The sequence below is a fragment of the Synchiropus splendidus genome, chromosome 8 (genome assembly GCF_027744825.2).
Source record: "Synchiropus splendidus isolate RoL2022-P1 chromosome 8, RoL_Sspl_1.0, whole genome shotgun sequence".
Lineage (NCBI taxonomy): Eukaryota > Metazoa > Chordata > Actinopteri > Syngnathiformes > Callionymidae > Synchiropus > Synchiropus splendidus.
Genome location: NC_071341.1, coordinates 7,178,704 through 7,201,644, shown reverse-complemented (window position 1 = coordinate 7,201,644; position 22,941 = coordinate 7,178,704). Strand labels below are relative to the sequence as shown.

At 39.3% G+C, this 22,941-nt stretch overlaps 2 protein-coding genes across 3 annotated transcripts in view; both read left to right on the top strand.

Moving 5' to 3' along the window:
• The first annotated feature begins 323 nt into the window (after positions 1-323).
• On the top strand, positions 324-4,177 carry LOC128764113 (histone H3.3A). Its single transcript, XM_053873573.1, has 4 exons — positions 324-463; positions 1,515-1,658; positions 1,778-1,931; positions 3,079-4,177. Exons 2-4 carry the CDS (start codon positions 1,531-1,533, stop codon positions 3,205-3,207), a joined length of 411 nt encoding a protein of 136 aa, XP_053729548.1. The 5' UTR covers positions 324-463; positions 1,515-1,530; the 3' UTR covers positions 3,208-4,177.
• Positions 4,178-4,822: 645 nt separating this feature from the next.
• The window catches only part of zgc:153039 (uncharacterized protein LOC767698 homolog), a 60,534-nt gene continuing 42,415 nt past the window's right edge, over positions 4,823-22,941 (top strand). For both annotated transcript variants that reach the window (XM_053873700.1, XM_053873701.1), the window contains exons 1-6: positions 4,823-5,315; positions 8,378-8,512; positions 8,828-8,965; positions 9,094-9,402; positions 9,716-9,823; positions 9,906-10,017. In XM_053873700.1, the coding sequence (XP_053729675.1) occupies positions 5,096-5,315; positions 8,378-8,512; positions 8,828-8,965; positions 9,094-9,402; positions 9,716-9,823; positions 9,906-10,017 (1,022 nt within the window). In that variant the 5' untranslated portion in view covers positions 4,823-5,095. The remainder of the gene's footprint in view (positions 5,316-8,377; positions 8,513-8,827; positions 8,966-9,093; positions 9,403-9,715; positions 9,824-9,905; positions 10,018-22,941) is intronic.

Below are 22,941 nucleotides of genomic sequence, written 5' to 3'. Positions count from 1 at the left end.
GGGATTTCATTTTTTCCTATTAGTTTCACAACACATTTGCAGACATCAACTTCAAGTGGGGCCATAAGTTCATGAACCTGTTTATTTACACGTTGACAACAAAAAACAGGAGTTTCTATCAAACTAAAGACATGTCATAACAAGAGCAGGCATATCCCTTATGGAAGAAACATAACACAATCAATCCATGCAAGGAGTGTGAGAACAACCATAACAAGCAATGATAAAGTCTGTGTTATTAGATACCACAAAAACGCATTACTAAATAGTTTCAGAGGAGAAAACCTACATCTAACCTAAACAAAACAAAGCCACCAAAATTGTTCTGACCACTGTTGCATTGTGGGACACATGATTGACGTGTCCGCCATTTTCCCGCTGGACGCTGCTTTCCATTGTGGATAGGAAGAAAATAACAGACAAGCGAAACAGTTCCCACCACTTCTACTTACTTTTCTCCCAGGTAAGATTCAGAAAACGACATATTCTAGGTCTTGAATAACTTTTGAAAATATATTGTCCCTTACTAGTATATATTGGCGTCGTTTAAGAGAGATGACTGCCTTTTATTTTGATGTTTCTGAGAGCCGTAGCGCGGCGGGGATATGCTGCTCTCTGCTCCAACTGAGAAGCTGCTGTTCGACGAGATGCGTCGGTTCACCTCGGTGCTGAGCGCTGGAGACTCGACGTTCAGCCAAACTATGTATATCTTTTAAATCCCTCAGGTGTTCTCTGTCTTATTCCGATATCGGTTAGTCAAATGGATCCCACGTTTCCCTTTAATTCGAAGTTGTTTACGTGCGACTCTTCCGCTTCTAGTCTTCTTTCTGTTTGCGCATCAAAACGCCGCCATCACGGCAGAATGGCAGTGAACGGCGGTGGGCGGGAGTTCTTAGCCCCGCCCACACCAACCGCTCACGATTGGTGTACTTGTTATATTTTTAGTAACCTGCTTGTGGTGTCTAACCGCGTCATCGTTTATCTTCTCTTAAATTGTGTCGTCAATTGGAGTAGAAGGAAGTTTTGTTTACTACCGAGAGTGCTTTTAGTCACTGTGTCCATGGCCCGTATTACGATTTCACAATGATGAGTCATCGCCTCCTTTGTATATTTACAACAGAACTGTAACCTAAATAATGTAAGCAATTCTTGCCCAAAAAAAGTCAGTCGTTTACGATTCAGATGATTGAAGACACGTTGAAGTTTGTATTCAGTTAATACAGTACAAGGGAGACAACTGAACTCAGATGGTCTATTGCACATACATGCCTTTTTCTAAGGGTTTTTATTTTGCCTGCGGCTTTAAATTTTATTGTGTATTTTATATATTATTTATTTTAAGACCTCCTCCTGTCCAGTTGTGTCATTGTTTTATCCATGTCATCTCGCTGGTTTCAGTGTCACAAATGTGATTGTCTTGATAGGAAAAGATAGAAAAGGGAAGAGAAAAAATGGCAGCCTTTAACTCTAACCATGACTTGGATGATGATGGATCATGAATCTATTTTTTTCAGGTAATTTGTAGCAGTAATGGCTCGTACAAAGCAGACTGCCCGGAAGTCTACTGGAGGTAAAGCACCTCGTAAGCAGCTGGCCACAAAGGCAGCTCGCAAGAGCGCCCCCTCCACAGGAGGTGTGAAGAAGCCCCATCGTTACAGGTGAGTTTTAATGAAGAAGCATTAGAATTTTATGGATGACTAATTAACAACTAATGTGTATTCTCTTTCTTAGTTGTTAATGATGATCTAACCGTCTATTCTGTCCTCTCTTTGTTAAGGCCTGGGACTGTGGCTCTGCGTGAGATCCGTCGTTACCAGAAATCCACTGAGCTGCTGATCCGCAAGCTGCCCTTCCAGCGCCTGGTGAGAGAAATCGCTCAGGACTTCAAGACCGACCTCCGTTTCCAGAGCGCTGCCATTGGAGCTCTGCAGGTTTGTTTGCCTAAATATATTTTCACATCTGTGATCAGAAAGAGATAAATTCCTCTGGTGAGCTAAAGTCAATGTTTTTTTTGTTTTTTTTTTCGCATGACACGTCTTGAATAACAGTTGTCAATAAAAATCACTATAGTTGACTGAACATCTTAACTCAAGGAAGTTTTGTCAGTTGGTGGTGATCTGTTTTTCAGAAAGCAACTGCTCCATAGCCACATAGTTGACTCTCACTGACTAGCAAAGATCTGCCACCTATCAGTCAATTTCTGTGAAAAAGTCTGTGATCCGTGTATGGGAATCCCTGCCTCTCAATGCCAATCACAAAGACCGATCACCTGCCCCTTCACACTGGCGGTGAGCTGTGCACAATCAAACACTAACAAACAATACAGCCTCACAAGAGCTCCACCTGACAGTGCTCTCACATCAAAGTCAATGTGTATATATATTTTTTTAAATATATTTCACTCATCATAACTACATTTTGACTACAAATTGATTGGGATCGGTGAACACTATCTGTGATCGGCAGCGTCATACCTGATCGGAGAATCCCTAGCACCAGCAAAATTCTTGGATGAATAGTTCCAAGTGTAGGCCTGCAACTAGTAACTATTTTGATAGTCGACCAGTCACCGACTACCTTCACGATTAGTCAACATATGATGTGTTTTTCTTTTTCAATTAAATTGTTTGATAGTCTGGTGTTGGTTGGTTCAGCTGACGCCGCATTGGTTACACTTGATTGGTTGGAAGGAAAACCAACATCAACTGCGGCCCTTTGTGGAACAGTTTGGACACCTCTGCTTTATTCAAAATCACACGGGGTTTCTAAACGCCTTTAGCTACACACTGCTAAACTGGAACTGGAACTAATTCATATCATCTCAAGACAATATTATGATCTGAGAAACTTAAATGTGAAAAAAAAAAGTAACTTATTTCGTGTAACCCTTGAAATTTCCATCACATTATTTTGGATGTTTCGAGCCAATCAATGGTCCTACTTTATCAAGTTATCTTGACCACCCAAAGTGCTTCTTTGCTGTCTTTTGTGTAGCGATATACGGTACATAGTTGAATTTCCCTAGTTCCAATGAAGACAGAAAAAATTGTGTGTTAAAAGTCTTATGTCTTCCTGCAGGAAGCAAGTGAGGCATACCTGGTGGGGCTGTTTGAGGACACCAACCTGTGCGCCATCCATGCCAAGCGTGTCACCATCATGCCCAAAGACATCCAGCTGGCACGCCGTATTCGCGGGGAACGTGCTTAAATGATTTTTTTTATTCCTTATTCCTTCCTTCTGTCCCTCTCAGCGTCCTGCAAATATTTGTCTCTCCGTCCCAATACTCTCCTTACCCCTCCCTCTTGTGTTAGTAGTTGTAGGAAAACTGATTATATTACCAATAAACTGTATAGTGGTGTTTTTCTTAGCAGACCTCTAGGGTACTACGCTTCGGTGCATGCACCAACTTTTTGGTGAAGAGATTTTCTGAAGTACACACAACCCTTATTTTGCACTGTCTCCTGTCTGAAACCAGATTCTTCGTAGCTGGTGAGACACTGGTTGAGGAATCAAAGAACAGCAGCAGACTCGAACAGTGCAAAATAAGGGAAGACAAATGGGAGAAGAGGAAGGATGTTTGTCTGTAGGGATATTTTTCTCTACAGATAAGGTGCTAAATGATCCTCTTCTGCCACCGTCTGCCCTCTACCAGCCTCAACTGACAGACGTGTGTCCTGCACTTGTCTGTTTGTGAGGCCAGAGTCTGTTCCCGTGTGTCTCCATCCGTGTTTTATCTGAACAACAACAATCAGCATCACATTTCAGACCATCAGTCTTGATCACAACCTGCATCTCTCCTCCGTCTTTGCTCACATGTGGATCTCACGGCCAGGGGAAAGGGGGTGAAAATTGTCCTAGACAGATCACCACAAATGCATTTTCTGTTATGATGGAATGTTTTGGCACCAAAGTTTGTTTTTCTATGGGAAAAATCGTTTTGTGGGGTTTTTGGAATCAGAATCAGAAGAATTATAAGTGATGACATGTCCCTACTTGTCACTGTTTTCAAGATAAGCGCATCATATGTGTACCGTTTCTCAGGTTGATTCCATCCGTAAATTAATTTTGTTTGTTGCATATTTTCATTTTTGTTTTGCCATTGGGGAAACTTCAAATTAACTATTTGTAATTTCAAGAGTTGTCTTACAAACTGGTAATAAATGAGTGTCAAAAATAATTTATTCTTTGTGTCACTGGATTATCTCCTTTTATTCAGAAAAGAGAGTTAAGAGAAAATAAATATATCAATTGCCATAAAAATCATAAATCAAGAATTACACAGACACTGAGAAACAGTTTACAAAGAAGTTATGGGGAAATTATTAGAACAACTATAAAAACTCATTTTGGCACGCAAATTATACAAGTGACATGATTACATGTTTTTGACTGACAAATAAGTAACGCTTCAAAAATATGAACGCTTGAAAATCTCAGACTGCAAGGTACAACAGGAGAAAAGGGATCGCAAACCGCTGCGATTGGTCGAAACAATTCGATCACATGGTCAGAGGCAACAGGCTGGAAAGAGTCGCTGAAAACTGGAGTTGCGAGCTGTCAATGGCACCAGAGTTAATTCGGCTGTTACCGGAAGTAGAAAAAAATACAGCATATCTTCAATAAAATAATTACAAAAGGAAAACCGGTCAAAAATGTAATAATTTTGAGCTCTTAATTCGGCAAACAACAAATGTAAGTTTTCAGGTGTCTGGTTCCACACTAATTAGTTCAGTGTTAATTATGTGTTTTATTCTGACAGAAGATTATCGGAAGTGGTTTTACACCAGGTTTGTTTTGTCTGCTTGTCATCACATGATATTTGAACAGCAGATTACGATAAAGTAGCCAGAAAATTTGTGGTCCGCAGAGATTTGCCAATTTTGTCGGGTATATGACGGACTATTATCGACTTGTTTCACCAGACAAATCATTGAAATACTCCTCCAATGATCTGCAGCTAGTTGGCTAAACCACGGCTTCCTATTCAGGGAGCTTCGTGTACATGAAATTCATGAGCGATATACGGGCACCTTTCGAGAAACCGACCGGGCCGGGTGACCAGAGCAGCGCATGAAGTTTTCAGGCAGGTTTCATCATGTCAGAGCGGACTCCTCTTCTGCACTACCGTCTGTCCGCCAGCGTCCATGACTCCGAGCTGCAGCAGCCTTCGACCGGCCAAACCTTAGTGGAGCTCCCGGGCAGTCCCAGGCAGAGATGGAGCCAACATGGGCAGCCCAAGAAACTCTCTACCTTCTTTGGGGTGGTCATTCCGACTCTCCTGTCGATGCTCAGCGTGGTTGTGTTCCTGAGAATAGGTGAGTTGGACCCTTAAACCATCACTGCAGCGTGAGAGCTAACGCAAACCATCGTAACATTTCTATAGTAACTATATCTGTTAGTTCACTGGCTCATAGCTTCAACCATTCGTCTCACTTTTTATTCAAGGTTTGTCCTCAGTTTGTACATCTTCATTAGTTTGAGTTCATAACATTCATGTCCTAATGTCAGTGAAATGTATTGTGTTATGAATTAGAGCTAGTAAATGATTTATGTTTGAGTTATAACCTTTTTATACTTCACCATGCCCATTTCAGCCAACGTGGTTGTTTCAGAGGAAACATCAAAACCCCAGTCTAACAAATACATGCTTGTCTGTGACACTGCTGTTGTGTCTGTTGCAGTGTTTGAAAGTGAGGCATATTTTTCCGTGAAATTGAGTTGTGATGTGTGAAAATGTGATGTTCCTCTCAGTAAAAGCATGCAAACCTCTGCTTTCAAAGCGTGGAAAAGTTCCCATGCATCCGCAGCACACACTTCTTCTATCACTTACTGTGATACTTGTGCTCATATACTCATCCTAAAGTCCCAACAATTTGAATTTTTACTCCGACTATAGCCCCCCACTTCAGTCTCGTGAGGCATCAGCTGCTACTGCTCCACACACAATACATTCTTACACATGCACAGACTCACATGGGCACTTGGAGTAGTCTTCTGGGGTCAGGTCATCAGTCATCAGCAGTACATTTCGGTTTGATTTTATCCCTTGTACTGAAAGGATATATATACATGATGATATTTATAAAAGAGAAAAACATGTAGATTAGGAAAATGAGCAGCAGTTGTGCTGTGTGAGCCAAAGAAACCATCAATAGGGTCAAGCAAAAGTGATGACCGATTTCAGTTTATAAACCCAATGGTAGGAAAATACAAAAGATGAACTATTGCGCAAAAGAAATGAGACTATTTGAGCGAGGGTTTTTTTAAATAAATGGTAATAATAATATATTAAAATGTAATTGATCCATCAAGAAGTAAGAAGTGAAGTTGATTTCTACTATGGTTCAAGTCTCACTCTTTGTTCCTGTTGAAATCTGATCATTCATTCCAGAAGACCAGACCAGTTGGCCAACCTAGGTTGGAGTGGAGATGGTTGTATTGTAAGTGCGATTTTAGACATTAACATGATTGAAACTTGAATTTGAAGATAGTGTGGATCATGGATGGGTTGGATATTTGCCGTAGGTACTGTACATTTGTGTAAGTGGTAATTGTTGTTGTGGAAATAAACATCATGTATGAGCGCTTCATGGTCTGTGATTCATTCTGTATTATTTTCTGTCACCTAAGGAAAATAAAAACAAACAAAAAAGTCATCTTAAATATAATAATAATAATAAAACACTTTTGGCGATTTCACCTATAGATTATTTACTTAAAAAAAGTATTTTATCATGGTCTAAGAGTTGATCCTTGAGGAACACCACTGGACATTGCCTTGTTATCTGATGGTGGATATTGTTGACTTTCTGATTGGTAACTTTCTGGCCAAAAGTTACCATTCAGTTCGACTGAGAATGCTGAAATACTCCAAGTCTAATTTCCTTATTTCTCCATTCTTCACTGATGTTATGCACCATTGTGCGAGAGCCAATAAAGTGTTGCGTTTCTCAAAAGGAGGTTGGACGAGTTAGACTTATATACTGGGATCTGCAGTATTGCATCTGCTTGTGAGGGACCGGTGTTAAAAAGGAACCTCTGGAGCTGTTGAAATAGTTGCAAAGAAAAGATTTTGCGTCATGTATTTAAGGCAAAATATTCCTTGTTGTACTCACACAACATTGTTAACTAACCAATTCAAGACAGTGTTAACAAAAAAAAACACTGTCTTGAATTCTTGGAGGAGCAATAACAAATCATCATGCTGTTTTAGATCGCCGGTCATGTCACTTCACAGTTGCCTGGCATGTGTAAATGGTAATTATTAAACCTTAGAGCTGATCTTACCACACACTGATTCTTGTGTCCTGAGGATATCAAGGACTTAGTACATATTTTATGGTCATGAGTAATGAGTCAGTTTCTTGACTGGGTTATTTCCTGTTCTTCATGTCGCTGAGTAACATTGTATCAGATCATTCAATTCAAGTTTACATGGTAAACAGTTGAAAGACTAATGCACTCAGTGAAAGTAAAGTGGCTTTTTCAGTGTAAAAGAGAAGTGGAAGTAATTTATTTGTGTGAGCTGTCTCCACATCTGGTGATGTCTCAAAGATACTGATTTAGTACTCAAATATGAGGAGTGAAAGGTTGTGTTGTCAGAAAACAAGATAGTCCCTTATCTTTTCATTCGATATGTCAATGCAGTGGCAAAGTACACTAGCGATTATTTAGAAGTGAAAATAAATGACGTCCTAGGATTTGTACATGTGCATCGCTGTATGGACAGCAAAAAGTTTGAGTCGGTGGCAGAGTCTCTTGTGCAAAATTTGAAGTGTTTTTATTACACTGAGAATAAAATAAAATAAAAACAGCTTCTGTGCCCAGCACTTCTACTACGAGCTCTTTGTTCCACCTTGGTTTTCCTTACTGAACAATCCTTGACTTGAAGTTGAAGTTGACTGAATGAATTTCTGTCGTGATCATGGAGAGAACCATATTCTGATATGCAGTTTTCCACATATACCTGCATGAAAACTCACGCACCTTGCCACGTGTCACCTAACAATATGAAGCAAAAGCTAAATAGGCTCTCTGAACTCAGCGACTTCCACCATTAATGATCGACCTGCATCTACTGGAATTCATCCATTCTTGCAAATGACACTAAACCTTTGTACCAGGCTTGCATGCCAGCGCTCGACATGCAGTTCCAAATGTTTTTTACCAAGAGATCGAAGTGATGCCTTCAGTGAGAATGATTTCATTTACTTCAAAGTTCTTTTTCTGGTCACTAACTGCTTATTAATGTCAAAAGTTTCTCAATGGATGCCAAGTTTTCCACCCAAACTCAAGTGTGCTGATGGATTCCACTGGCTTGAATTCTTCTGTTAACTGATCTAATTTTGTATCATTGACTGTTTTTTTTTTCCCCCAGGTTTTCTGGTAGGCCAGTCGGGTCTGTACCAGGGTATCGCCATGTTCCTCGTGGCTTACTTCATCATAAGCATGACGGTCCTATCAGTCTGTGCCATATCCACTAATGGGGCCCTGGATGCTGGTGGAGCCTACTGTATCCTCTGCTCATACACTGCTGATCTACTTTCTGTTGTCTATCATTTGTATAATCTAATAGAGGACCAAGATTTGGAAATAGTGGTCGGCCAAAAAATAAGCAGTGTAAAATGAGTAAATCATTTTGTAATAACAAACAGAATTTTTCTGGTTTCAAATTTAAAATAAGCTATTCATAAGCTATTTGATCCAAAATAAATGAGTGTATTAAACTTCAATTTTAATATGATTGCTATCATTATTATTGTCTTTTCTTATCTGTTATCCTACATTCATCCAATTTATCATGTGATGTTTCCTTAATCGGACGCAGACATGATCAGTCGAGCGTTAGGTCCAGAGTTTGGTGGCAGTATTGGCCTCATGTTCTTCCTGGCCAATGTGTGTGGCTGTGCCCTTTATGTACTGGGTCTTGTGGAGGCGGTTGTGGCCACATTTGGAGTACCGGAAGGTAAGTTTATTTTTGGTTTACCCCAAATGGAGTTATTAAGTGTGACCTTCAGAGCTGGAAGAAAGAAGCGTCTTACTGAGAAAGTAAAACTCTCAATTTTTCCTTTCTGTCATCTTGTCCTTCCTCAGATGGAATAGCCTCTTCCTACCAGGTTCTGCCTTCAGGGTACTGGTGGACAGTCTTGTATGCCACCGGCATCGCCCTGCTGTGTCTGCTGGTGTGTCTGGTCGGTGCTCACATCTACGCCAAGGCCAGCTTCCTCATCTTCCTGGTGGTGATGTTTGTACTCGGCACAGTCTTCATCAGTTTCTTCGCTGTCGGTCCTCGCACCATTCCTCTCCCAAGTTCTGTAATCGCCAACCCGACAAACGCAACAGGCCCCACGTCTGGGAACTTTACTGGTTTCAAGCTAGAGACGCTGCTAGGAAATCTCTGGGGTGAGAGGATGAATGCTGCTGCCTCTGCTTCTATAGTTATGAATACTGGAGTGTAGCTGGCTCTACTTGTTGAGACCTTTTCTTTATTTGTATTGTGTTGAATCCGTGAGTCATTTATCAAAAGCTTAACATCTAACTTCGTTTTTACATTGTAAATTATACTGTGAAGTTATATCCATGGTTTCGTAAATTCATTTCACCCCATATTTGTAACTAAATAAAACCGCTGGCTAAATTGAACAATTCATACCTGTGTTTTCAAGGTCAAGTGAATTAAACCACACACCTCTCTCTTCTCTTGTTGGTCCCATAGCAAACTACACTCTGGACTACACAACAGGCAACACGATGACCTTCGCCACAGTTTTCGCTGTAATGTTCAACGGCTGCACTGGCATCATGGCTGGCTCCAACATGTCAGGTATGTTACACCTGGGTGTCAAAGTTGGTGTGCCGCATCATTCCCTGCACAGAGACTAAGTTGAGACTTGACTCTCCACCAGGTGACCTGAAAAACCCCAGCTACTCTATCCCTCGTGGCACCATCACTGCCGTAATTTTCACCTTCATCATCTACAACCTGCTCAGCCTGCTGGTGGCATGTTCATGTGACCGGTCAGTGAAGTTCACTTCCCAAAATGTTCTTCATCTTTTGCTCTCTATTGCATGTGTCTTAGAGACAAATCATGTTAACTGTTGCAAACAAACCTCCTAAAATGAGCTCTTAATTTGAAAGAGTTGTGATAAAAGTTCACCGTTCTTTGAGCCACCGAGAATGTCAAATGTTATAACATGCTAAGAGTGTTCTACCATCTCTGTCCTCCAATACTAAGTACGTGATCATGGTCAGTATTAAGTTGAATTATTACTTAGAGAACACATGAGCTTTGGTCATGCGTTCTCACAAATTATATGTTATTTCTTCAGCTTGCTGGTGTTTCAAAAATCTCTAGAATATATGTTTTCAAGAAATGTGACTTTTAGTTGAAATTAGAGTAGCAACTCTGCCGTTTTAGAATTTACTGAATTTATTTGACAGCGATTCTCCAGAGTCCTGATGATGATAGACCCGTCAAATGCAGTGTTTGTCAACTTGGATTAACCCAATTCTTGATTCTTTGATTGATTCTGTTGATGTTATGAAATCTTTTAAATATATATCACAATAATCTGCCCAATTTTGTTTGGAAAAAACATTTGGTTCTTTCAAATGGATTATAACACCCACCTGTAATGAAATATCGTTTTTGATCATTTTCTGTTGCTTATTCTGTAAATAGATGGAAAAAAATCCAGAATCATATGAGATAATGTTTAGATATAAATTATGTGTTCAAGTGAGGTTCAGAAATACATTTCAAGAACTAAAGAAATAAGCATAATCTTATACAGGTTACTTCATCAGGACCTTGTCACTGCGGAAATGTGAATACTGTTGTGTGAAAGTCTTGCGGATAAGAGATTAGAACAAGAAAACCTTTGTGGCATAGAGGGTAGAATAGTTTACATGGTCTGGATGGTGATGGTGAAAAACCTGCATACATACGTTTATGTACGATTAAAGGAGTCAGTGTGTGGCCTTGACAGGTAATAAGGTGCAGCCAAGTCTAGCTATGAAGTGAAATCTTTGAGATAAACGTGTTCTATGTCAGTAACGACACTGTCACTGCAAACTAACCAAAGTAAAATAACTTCTGTAGAACTGCTCAGACATCTTCGTCGTCTCTTGAGATTTTTGTTTTGATCTCGTGTCACTTCAAACTGATTCACTTCAAACTCAAGATTTTTTCTTAAGTTAAATACTCATCTTCAGAAGGCGCGGTATAAAGTACAAGTCAAATCTGCAGTAAGTGGGTTCATTTGTGCTGTTGTTTATTGAAGAGCCGAGCGAATTAATGAAGCTATCCGGGGTTCAGTATGTGTGCAGCGTTGCACTACTGTGCATTTTTGACTTTAGTCTGACTTAGTCTCGCTTTCATCTTCATCAAATGCAATCTAAACAGTAGGTCAGTCCTCTGCGCTTTTGATCATGTCACCAAATTGGTCATTTGTCACAGGAGGTTCATACACCGAAGGCATTTGCCAAATTAGACAGTTAATGATGAAAATGATTCTCAATAATTACATTACTAGTCCCTGAGATTCTGAATCAGTGTTTCATCCAAAGCGGCAGTGTATTTGTTCAGAAGAGGGACTTTTAAAACTTGGCATGGAATAAGAATGAGAATGTTTTTATTGTTTGTTTGTCAGTGTTTTTACACTGTTTTAATAAATAACAATACATTTAATAAATACATCTGTCAATCAGATTTGCAAATTATAAAAAGGATTCATTCATTTCAATGGATTGAATAATTCCACAAAAGCTACTGCTGATTTATCTTGATGTAAGTATTTTAAGACAGAAAGAAACAGAAAATAAACCCTAAGTCATTTGAGGTAACAACAATAACATGAATAGTAAAAACCTATCATGCATAAAAAAAAAGCTTGAAGTACAAAATACTGTATATATATTTGTAGTTCTAGACTGAGATATTTAAATATGATTAACAATACAATAAGTGCGTGTATGAATATATATTTCAATTCCACATCATTAATACTTATAACTGTTCCTTTATCGATCACTTGATCTGAAATCAAAGCAGGGTGTATTATGATTCAAACATTTATATTATATATACTCATCAAAGGTAGCCAAAAATAGATACATGTAGTGGCTGCGAAAGTACATATGCCTATATTTTGAGCCTTTAAAAAGTTAAAAAGTCCCAATAGAATGTTCAGAAACTTTCTGCTTTCTTTCATTAACATTTCAAATGTTTTCGGTTTCTTTCTTAATATCATGAATAACAATTGGAGGATGACTCAGGACGCTGGCACCGGCCCTCCGTTTGGCTCCCATCCCAGCTCACCTTGATATCCACTGATGACTCTTGAATTCATATATCCCCTTTCAGCGCGCCGCCCTACTTCTTGTGGCTGATTATTATTCTTTGGTTGCTCTTGACTGTGCTGAGTTATGAGGATTTCTCTGTCCCTAACAATAATAGTGAAGCTGCTCCAATCAATATTTTCATAATGGTTATGGATTAAGTGGCCACTTGTAATGAGGAAGTGTGTGCGTGTGATGATGAAGACAGAAGAGCATACGCTGACTCAGCAGTAGTGGTGCATTTAAACCAAGGACAAGAGTAAGGAATGACATTCCAAGTATGATACAAGTCTGCGCAGAAGATCTGTCGTCTTTTATTATAATAAAGTAAATGCTGATGGATGGTGTCATGAAGGTGCTTGAAGATTTTTATCTGCTGCGCACTTTCAAGTTTGAGTGGAATGGCACTTTATTTTCTGTATTCGTTTTTCATGAAGACCAATGATACAGATATGAAATTATGGTAATCAGATAAAAGTTTCTGGGACTGACTGTATTGTCACTCCAGAGTTATCGTAGCTGGCTGGGCTATATGTGCATTTGACTGTCGACATTATTAACAAATATACTGGCAACAGAAGTGTTCTTAGCTCCGTCTGCATTGACATAAGTGAATGTTAATAAAAAAAACAAACAAACAAAAAAAAACAACAACAACTTTACAGCACTGTTGTTGGTGGTCGGTGGTCTGAACTGGTATTCTAGGCGGTATACTATGCAGCCATGTGAAGTGAACTTGGGCAACAATTCAACCTGCTTATCAAAAAACTAAATAATTTACATAAAGCTTCAAGTGTATTTTTGCCGTTCATGATCAACCAGTGCACTTGAGATTGCTCTTAACCTTTCAGGAGTGATGACTATGCACTTGTGGTCTCTGCTTATGTACTTATCTGTGGCCCCTCCTTCTCTATCTGTGTCAGTCTTCTGCTGAGTGCCAGAGTTCACTATCGATGTTGCTCTAAACCTAGTGTTGCCAAGGTGCTAAAGTGACACGACAGGGCTGTAAAAGAGCAGGGGAGATCAATACAGCCATCTTTTACCCTGCGGCGATGCCTTCTCCTCTGCCTGGAGGCTGCACGGTGTCTTCAACAGAAGAATCCTGTTCTGCTCAACCTCATGTGTCATTGCATCACGTTTGCTCACGTTTGAATTCTGTCAAATTGTGTGTCCTTTGAAAGCTATAATTTCTTGATCTCATATTTTGACAGTTATTTGTTACATTTACCACACACCTATGGAACCTTGGGTTTGAACAGATTAAGTGTATTTTTATAAGGTATTCCTTTCTTACTATTATTATTTATATTTCACTTAAAAAATGTTTTGAACGTCACTTTTCATGTGCCTTCTTTTCCTGTACATATCTTACAAAATCCAATTTCTTTTGGTATACATTTAATTAATCTTGACTGTGACTGGATTTTGTTTGTTAGATTTGATGAAATTATCCTTTGAAGTCTGTGTTCATTGAATAGAATAGTATCATGTTAAACTTTGTCAGGACCCAGGGGGATTCTGGACTCACTCCAGGGCTCCAGTGGCTCTGGTTGCCACCACATTCTTGTTTAAATTGTTTCACAATAGAAAGCTTGTTTTTCCTTAGGCTGAAAATACTGTTGCAACTTTTACACATATTTGAGAGTGTCACAACTACAACGTCTTACTGAGGATGAGTTCGCTTAGTGCGTTTCATTTGTTGTCAGAGGAATTAACATATCTTAACTATGGTGTCGATGAAGTATCTAGTCGTCATTTCTCACGGTTGCTTGTTGAAGGACATAGGTCTTGGATTGTTCCGTGATAGAATAATGACTGCTAACAGCTGCGATGAAAACAAATCTTGTTCAGCTTGAATATAAGCTTTCTCTACACAATTGTTTCTGCTTGCAGCGAACAATATATTGGACTGGTGTGTCCTAGTGAAGACTTGTATACGTTGTTTTTTCTCCATGACTTGTTGAGGTTAGAAATGCAGTGTCTCACTTGGTCATTTTATAAACATACTAAAACTCATTTGCTTTGCATCTTGCTCCTCCGCGACCCTGCTGTCAAAGAAGTTCATAATGAATGGTAAAATTAATTTCTTTCTGCCTGTCACCTATTGTAGTTGTGAGTATTGGGGATATGCGAAACAAAGTTGATGCCCTATAAAGGACAACATCAAAAAGGTTTTGCTTTCGACTCACCCAGAAAAGGGCACTCACACCCAGCTCTATTAGCTCACTAGCCTGTACATGTCACGTCAATACTCCCGCTGTCAGCCTGACTTTCAGAAGACTCCAGAACAAGATTAGACTATTAAAATGAACACTGGAGTGAACAAGGAAATGAAAGTTGTTGAAGTGGGAGGGATGGTTATAAAATTCAGTCTTATCTGCGCTGCAACTGACCTCACTGTGCCTGATAAAGAGCAATAAAAGGCAAATATAAGAGGACGCTTTCCTGGGTTTTCATTGTTTTTGCTTTAGACTGATTAGCTCTCTTCACTTTTTATGATTCATGTATCCCATCTGTTCTCTTCACTGTCTTGCATGATTGAATGTGGTGATCTATTTTTCAACTACAAGCATTTTAACTCTTCGGTCTGAATATAGTGTGTTTAACTAGTCACCTCTCTGATGTGTGCTGAAGCTAGTGAGTGGCAGATATGAGGATCAGCAATTGTGCCCTCTATTATCTGATAATAAACTGCTGCTTCTATTACATATTCTTTCAGCAGTGACTTGTACATCCATCTCTCCTGATGCTGCATTAAATCCACCTATTTCTGGGAAACAATTCCAACTACAAAATCTGAAGTGCATGATAAAACATTATTGATTTCCTTTCCTGGGAGACCATTTGTTACCGGGGTTCTGGTGTCATCTGCTCCCTACGTGTGTATAGTTTTGAAAATGAGAAACAGCATGTCACCAGAATATCTAAGTTCCCTTATTCAAGGAACTTTTTTTCCCCCTAATGAAAAGAAGTTCCCAGACTGGGCCACAAGTTGGAACACAATCTCCCTGAGTGTGTGTTGAACATAAATAACAGAGACACAGACATGTGTCAGGGGGGCGCAGCGGCTTTCTGGTCGTAAAATTATGCAGAAGAGGAGTTAACTAAATTAACGTGGATTAAAATATGACCGCTTTTATTAAAGTCATCCATCATGTGGTGCTGCCACCAAGCCACATTGCAGGAAAGCAGCTGAAACCTCAAGGTTACTGCGGTGATGGTACTATATAGCAGTAATGGGCTTATCCTGCGAGTAGTTAATATATTGCTACCCATGACTGCCGTCATTATGCATTAAGTTGAAGGCCGTTCTGCCTTCTCACAAAACTTGATGTCGCTCATTTAGCTTCCCATAGGTTACGAAAATTGATTGTAACAAAGTTGCTTAAATACAAATCATCACTCATCAATGTGATGGTCATGTAGTCAGGACTTGGGCTGGGAAAACTGAAGATTGTGTTTTGTGTGAATTCCTGAGGTAGTATTAAGTATACATCTTTGTTATCTATTATGTTATTAATCTTGTTTGTAGGAAATAACTGAAATAACATACGTCTCATTATGGATCATATTTTCTACTTTCAATTTACGAGTTAGTATATATAAGAACATTAAATATCAATGAGTTTTCCAGCACTTCCACAGCCAATTGCACTTACAAAGTCCTCCCACTAGGTGGCAGTCATGTGTCTCTCCTCACCCACCCGTGTCTCTCTTGAGGGGAGGATTTAGAGTGACAAACTAACCTTTACTTAAGATTCTTTTAAATAACTACCCTTGGCGAATTGTAGTTCTGCAGCGTGACTTAAAAAGCCAGAGCAGTTAGGAAAGTATTCAGAAGTGAATGTCAGTGGGGAGATGTGATTATGACCGCTGACTGCGGTGTGTGTTTGTGGAGTTTATCCCACGTGTGTCGGGGAAGACACAGATATAAACTGCTGTAGTGGGGCTGTGCAGCAGGGCAGCCAGGATCAAGACTGGGAATGTGTGTGCTCATCATAACAGAGGATTTGATATTTAAATTCAGATCGTGGAGCTTAAGTTCACACTCTAACCCTCTCCGCCTTCACTTGCTGATGAAAATATTGATTTATCACTTTTCCTAAAGATTTCCGGGTGTGGTTTTTAGGAGACCCTCTTTGGATCTCAACATTCCTCCAAGCACTGTCCACTTTTAAATGCGATTTATTTACTTATCTTGTGTTATTTCAGGACAGCAGGTTACGTGATCATTGCTGGTTATCAGCTTGTTTGTGTGTTTATTTATTTTGTTATTCCTGAACTTTGATCTATAAAACACAATATGCAATCTAATCACTGAAAGAATCACTTTAATATGTTTGTTGTGACAAACTCAATACCAAGGGCACCCAGTGTGCTTTTTAACAGCTAAATAATGTGTCTGGGGGAAGTGTACCAACATCATGTTTACCTACCTGATGCTGAGGAGGTGAGGCCACAACACAGGCTTTTGAGTGCAGCAGTGCAGGTTGGAGAACAATTCTTTGAACAACTCAAATAAATGCTGTGTCAGATCACAAAATACATTTGGGCAGAATGATTATGAAAGTACTTTTCGATCTCTCAGGAATTTAAAAATGAAAAACATTTTCTTGTGCAGAGAATATGGGCTGGGGTTGGAGCACCACAATGGGTCTATCTGCCCTACTGTTAAACTAATGTATAGCCAGACACTTGAAATCCTGAAAACATTGTTGGAATTTATTGATGAAATAAATGTTATAGTAGGTGATTTGTGGTTTTATTTACTGTAGATCAACTTTCGCACTATTTTAGATAGTTATGCAAAGTTGTTGGTAAACTTTGCAGACTTTATCTCATCTGATTGTGGCTCAGATAATTTGCAACATCACTTATGTGTCTGTCAAGTAAACAAGAGAATTGCTGCCAGCCATTCACCCATTACTCACTGGCAGCTACTGTTGCGTACACGTTCAGACTTCTCTTCAATAAAAGTGCATATTTCATCCTAATTTTCATCTCAGGTTTTGTATCAACAGTTCTTCAGTGTAACATTAGAATTACTCATGTTAGTTCATGACACAGTGACAGGTGTCTCCACAGCGCTTTGGCACCTCACCTGCACTACATCAGTCATTTACGACGTACGACATACTCTGTTCCAAAGTATCGATACCACGGTACATTGTGAGATTTCATCTTGTCGAATCAGTAGCACTTCTAGGCAATTTTTAATGCAGGGTCCACGGTGAAGGTGAATTCGAGATTTAATCACACAATTAAAGTTAAAATTGGTTCAGAGTTTTGCGAACCACATTACAAGTTAACATCAGAATTATGTTGTGAAATATGTGCAAACTCGGCCATGTGCTAGATACTACCTTAATCAATGATGATAGGATGTTTGGTTTGGCAGAGGTTAAGCATGTTTTCATTACAGCGAGGGACACAAATGTAACATCAAAATTAATAAATATTTTTTTTAATTTATTATTATTATTTTTTTATCCAATGAACATTTTGTATTTCTGTCTTCTCTACAGTGCAGCATTAACTGGTTTCTTGTTAAATGACAACCAAAGGTAAAAATTGTGAGAAAAAAAAAAACAAAAGAAAAAAGAAACATGCATGAATTTGAATAATGCTTCAACCAGACACTTGCATTGAACTGACGTGAACACAAACTAGGCATAATCCGGTAATGTAGAGAGCTAACTATTATCCGGTGCGCGAGTCTCAGCTCTCTTTTTGCGACGGCGATGTCGATCTTATGACGGAGTGAACACACACTACAGTATGTGGATGGTTTTTAACTAACTGAAATGATGAGCAGCTTGAGAGCAGATAATGTGAGGGAACTGTTGTGTTTCGGTGCTGCTTAAATCTAGAAATGAACTGTTCAGTCGACTGATAGGTTTCACAACATCTAGCTCGGTGCACTGATCTTCCATCTTAAGTTTGATATTGTGGATGCCATGCTACTGGACTTATGCTTTGCTGACTGTTGGGACACAAATTATCTTTTCAAATGTTCTTTTCTTGAGTTTTGCTTTTTGCTATTTGGGATTGGAAATAACTAGGAGGAATAATAACAGGACTTTGTCTTGTAAGGAAAGATTTTTTTGCATAGATGAATGACCTTGTTTGTGGGGAATTATAATTCACAATGTGTTATCAATAATAATGCTGCCATAACTAAAATATGCCAGATTTCACGTCATATAAACCCGGAGACTTTATAGTACATTTTGTATGCACTCTTGTACGATTAATTCACAAAATGTGAATAGAATTTTCTATCCTGTTCTGTTTACTTTCAGGAGTTGTTGCAGTTGTTTTTATGTGCCAGTTCCTTCCTCCTTTTTTCTCACTGAAATGGCTCTGTTGTTGTATCATTATCAGGATGGTGCTAACTGTGTTCCAAAATGTGACAGAAATCCACATGTATGTGGACGGGGGGACCGAAGAGGTTAAAGCAGTTTAGCTCCATGAGTACTCACAATGGTCAATGTACTGAATGGACTGAAGGCCAATTGTTGAGTGTGTGCATCTTTACAAATAGTAACAGCTATGCAGGAAAATGCATCCAAAGTCAGTCATGTGCAAGATACTGCTTTCACCTGTGGTGATTCTATTGACTTTTGCAAAATGTTCACAAAATCAACTCGATTCTTGACACACCTTTGATGTGAATAATCCCTTTTTAATGTCATTTTGGTTGTCTGAAAAAAACATTTACTTGAATAAAAAAAAAATACACAGGACATTTTAAGTTACATATTACTATTTGTGGTCTCCTGGACAATTCTTCCACTCTGGTGACTGACATCTATGTGAGATGTTCAGGTTGGGCAGGAGTCCCAAATAGTCCCAAAATAATTAGAGCGGTTCAAGCTGCTGGGTAGGATTCAGTAAGTAGGGGTTATATTTCAGTCTCTCTAAAGTATTACATGTTTTATAACCTGTTTTAAACTGCTCAGGAAATCCTTCTAAATCACCCACAATTCATGGTTTAGCCCTGTACCCCATCCACACAGAGACAGAGTTGGTCGTGTCCACACAACTTCTGTGTCGGATAAGCTTTTCATTCGCACAGATCTGGTTTTCAGTCACCATATCAAAACGTTTTGAAACCAGGTCCCAGAGTGAGTACATTTGACAACACAACCTTATTGAACATTAAGTATCTGAAACACAAATGACATATCGGACTGTTTGCTTTTAACTGCAGTGAGAAGTTTAAAAAGTCAGCGTTGCGTGATGACTCATTCTGTCAAATTTGCCCAAACAGATAGCGCCCGCCTGTTTAACTCTCATTTATACTACTGACAAAGCTTTCAGAAGCGGCTCCGTCATGGTATGATGAGAAATTTCCTGCCCCATCCTCTGTGGCGTGCCTGCAAATGCGAGATTGACTTTTTAGATTCAACAACAGCACTGAGTGTGTTTTGTTTCTCCACCACAACTGTATGAGAACATTTTCTGCTTCATGGTTATAATCGCTGCGGCGAAAACGCTGTTTATTTGGATGTAACAGCCGTGTGACTGGTTTCCAGGTCACCGTTAATAGAGAGGCCGGCTATTTCAACTCTTTGAGATTATCGCTGAGGATATGCCAGTATGGTAAGAGGGCCATTGATGATGGCGATGACGGCTGAGGGGATGTGAGATAGGAGGAATCTATTAACCCCATGCGACCAGCCAGCCAGCCATGACAGATTGCCTTGTCGCTGTTTTATCAAACTCTTTTTGTTCCGTCTGTGTGCAGCAACAGACTGATGATTTAATGTGTTGCTTTCTCAGATTTCTTTTTATTACTTGAGATCATATCGGCACCAAGTAGCTATCTATTCCGTGTGTATGCACATGTACAGTAATGGGCTGCCTGTCTGTGGTGGTGGATGATAAATATGTGCTCCATTAGGGCACACACACACACACACACACTAGTGAGTTTTCTTCTCAGTATTGTTTGTCCGTGACCTGTGTGCTAATCCATGCGGCTCTATAGAAGCTTTTGTAACAATAACTGACTTGATAATTATATTAGTGCAAATCTACTGGGCTCTCTTTTGTTTCGCTATCTCAGACATGCAGCCGCCTGAATGTGTTCGACGCCCTTCCACCCGCCCAAAATTCCCTGTCTTTCATCTCTGCTCTGAAAGCACTCACTGGCAGTGGTTGAAACTCAATATTCATCGCATTATTTACCCTTTTGTGGTTTTAATTTTGACTTTTCGGTTAACAAAGTTTGGTTTTATATTTCATTCTTTCCAGTTTAATTGGACCTGTTTGTGCTCCCACACTCTGCCCATGTCTAGAAATGATTAGGAGACTTCCTTCAGACAGAGTTGTATACTTTACTACGATATGACTCCAGCCTGATGGGAAAGTGGAGCCATATCCAGTTGGTGATATTAGTTGGGTTGTGCACTGTGACCTTTCCAATGGAAACTCTCAAATTTAGAGTTGTTTTGCCAAAGTGTTAGGATTCATTCTACTGATTCGATTTGCTTTTTCTTTGAGGTTGCTGATGTAATTCAAGGACAATAATGGTTCAGGTAGAGTGGCACATTTTTACCACATTCAATGACTAAAAATGGATTCATTAGCTTTCTAGCCTAAAATTCTAAACTGTGTTAACTGTTAAATAATGGTCTGGATACTAGACTAGCGCAGTGAAGTCTCCTGGATTCATGTTGCTTCTTGTAAGGGAATAAAGTATAAGTCAACAGAACAGTCGCCAGTTGACGGAAATGATACAAATTTTTTGGGAAAACAAGTTGACACCTGAGATTAAATTAGTGGCAAGTTAACCTCTACAATAGTCCTGTGCAGAATAAAGTGAGTAAATGTTGTTTGCATCTTTGTTTTTTATTCACACTGTAATATTTTTACTGAATTTTTTCTTGTTTTTCCCAGTTAAAGAAGATACAATACAAAAAGCAGCATTTCTTTCAGGTTAAATGAGCAGTGGTTGAACCTCCTATCACATCATCATTTTAATGGACAAGCAACAGAGAACTGATATTCAGCATTTCTAACACTGCTGGAGGTGCCGTGGAGGCCATTTGGAGAGATTTGTCGTATTGCCGTTCTAGTTGACTTCATCCTTCACCCAACACCACCCACCCGTGACCTCTTTAGAACATCTCAGTTCTTACAAAAGCCAAAATGTTTCACCCCACTGCTTCCACTCCATCTTCTGCCATGCTGTTTTGTTTTCTGCTAGAACGTGCCAATGGCATCGCAGACAGGCCGACTAAATCGAGTACCGTTTAACGTCTTCATCATTATGAAAGTGCAGAAAAACACATTCACATTTGTAAATCTATATGATTGATTGTATGATTTTCTAATATCGGTAGAATCAATGGATTACATTAGAGCACGATATATGCTCTTAAGATGGCCAACCTACCGAGCACAGATGGATGTAGTTTGATGAATGGGATGTGATTCTGTGTATATCACTTAAGCTCTCTTCAACAAATGTATAAACCCATTAATTAAAGCTATATCCTATCCTATAATCCTATAATAAAAACTTGTAACTACAACTATAGTTTGAACTAAGACGCATTTCAGCTGTGCCTCTTAAGTGCTCTGATGTTGGTCGGAGACCCTTTACTTCAGCTTCTAATGCATATTCATTTCAAAGTCCAGCATATAATAAGTGTTTTGCAAACCAGAGAAAAATGGATCTTTGATCGAATAATAGGGGTTTCCTGTGGTGTGACTTGGTAGGTGACGCAAGTTTTATTTCAAGTGTTCAAGTTCTTTTTAAAAACACATGTATATGTAGAACTTTTTTATGATTCTTTAATCCATTCTTGCATCAACTGGACAAATTAGTTTGACCTTTATAAGAGCTGAAATTCCTACCTTTTTTTACCTCTTTACTCTTTATCATTCCTCCTTTTTTTAATCAAACTTCTCCTCCATGTTGTCAGACATCAGGTCCAGCAGCCCATCACCCTACATTCTGACTCATTCCTTTTCTTCAGACACTATCACCCCACAGCAGCGTTCTTGGCTTCCTCCCCTGCTCTTCTATCATGTATGCATCCACCCTCACAGCCCTACTCTCTCCCTTTGTTGTCCACCTGATATCTCTCCACTGCAGAGATCCCTTTTTTTTTCTCCCCATTGTTTTTTTTTCAAGATGATGTTGCTATAATGGTGTTTCACTGTCCAAATCCTTGACAACACATTTTGTCTGAAAGGAAAAATTGATGGTCTGACTGACCCTCCTACTGTCCTCTTCATTAAAACCAACCTTGCAAGTGCTGGCTTGGAACTCTCCCCATTTTCAAGATTAGATTAAAAAAACTGTGATTAACATCCCTCACAAACTGTCCTCCTGGCTGACATGAAAGAGACACTTTTTTCTGCATGTAAAACCTAACCCTGCTTACATGTGTTTCCTCATGTTTCTGGTTTCTCTCTCCTTTGTATGTTTTGTCAGTCTCAGTGTTCTGTCTGCTCTTCTGAAAGTATCAGTGTGAAAACATTCATCTTCAACCAGCCATCCCTCATGGCTGGGTTGTCCAAACTGCTCCATGAAGGGCTGCAGTGAGTGCAGGTTTATGTTCCCACCTATCAAGAACTCCAAGTTT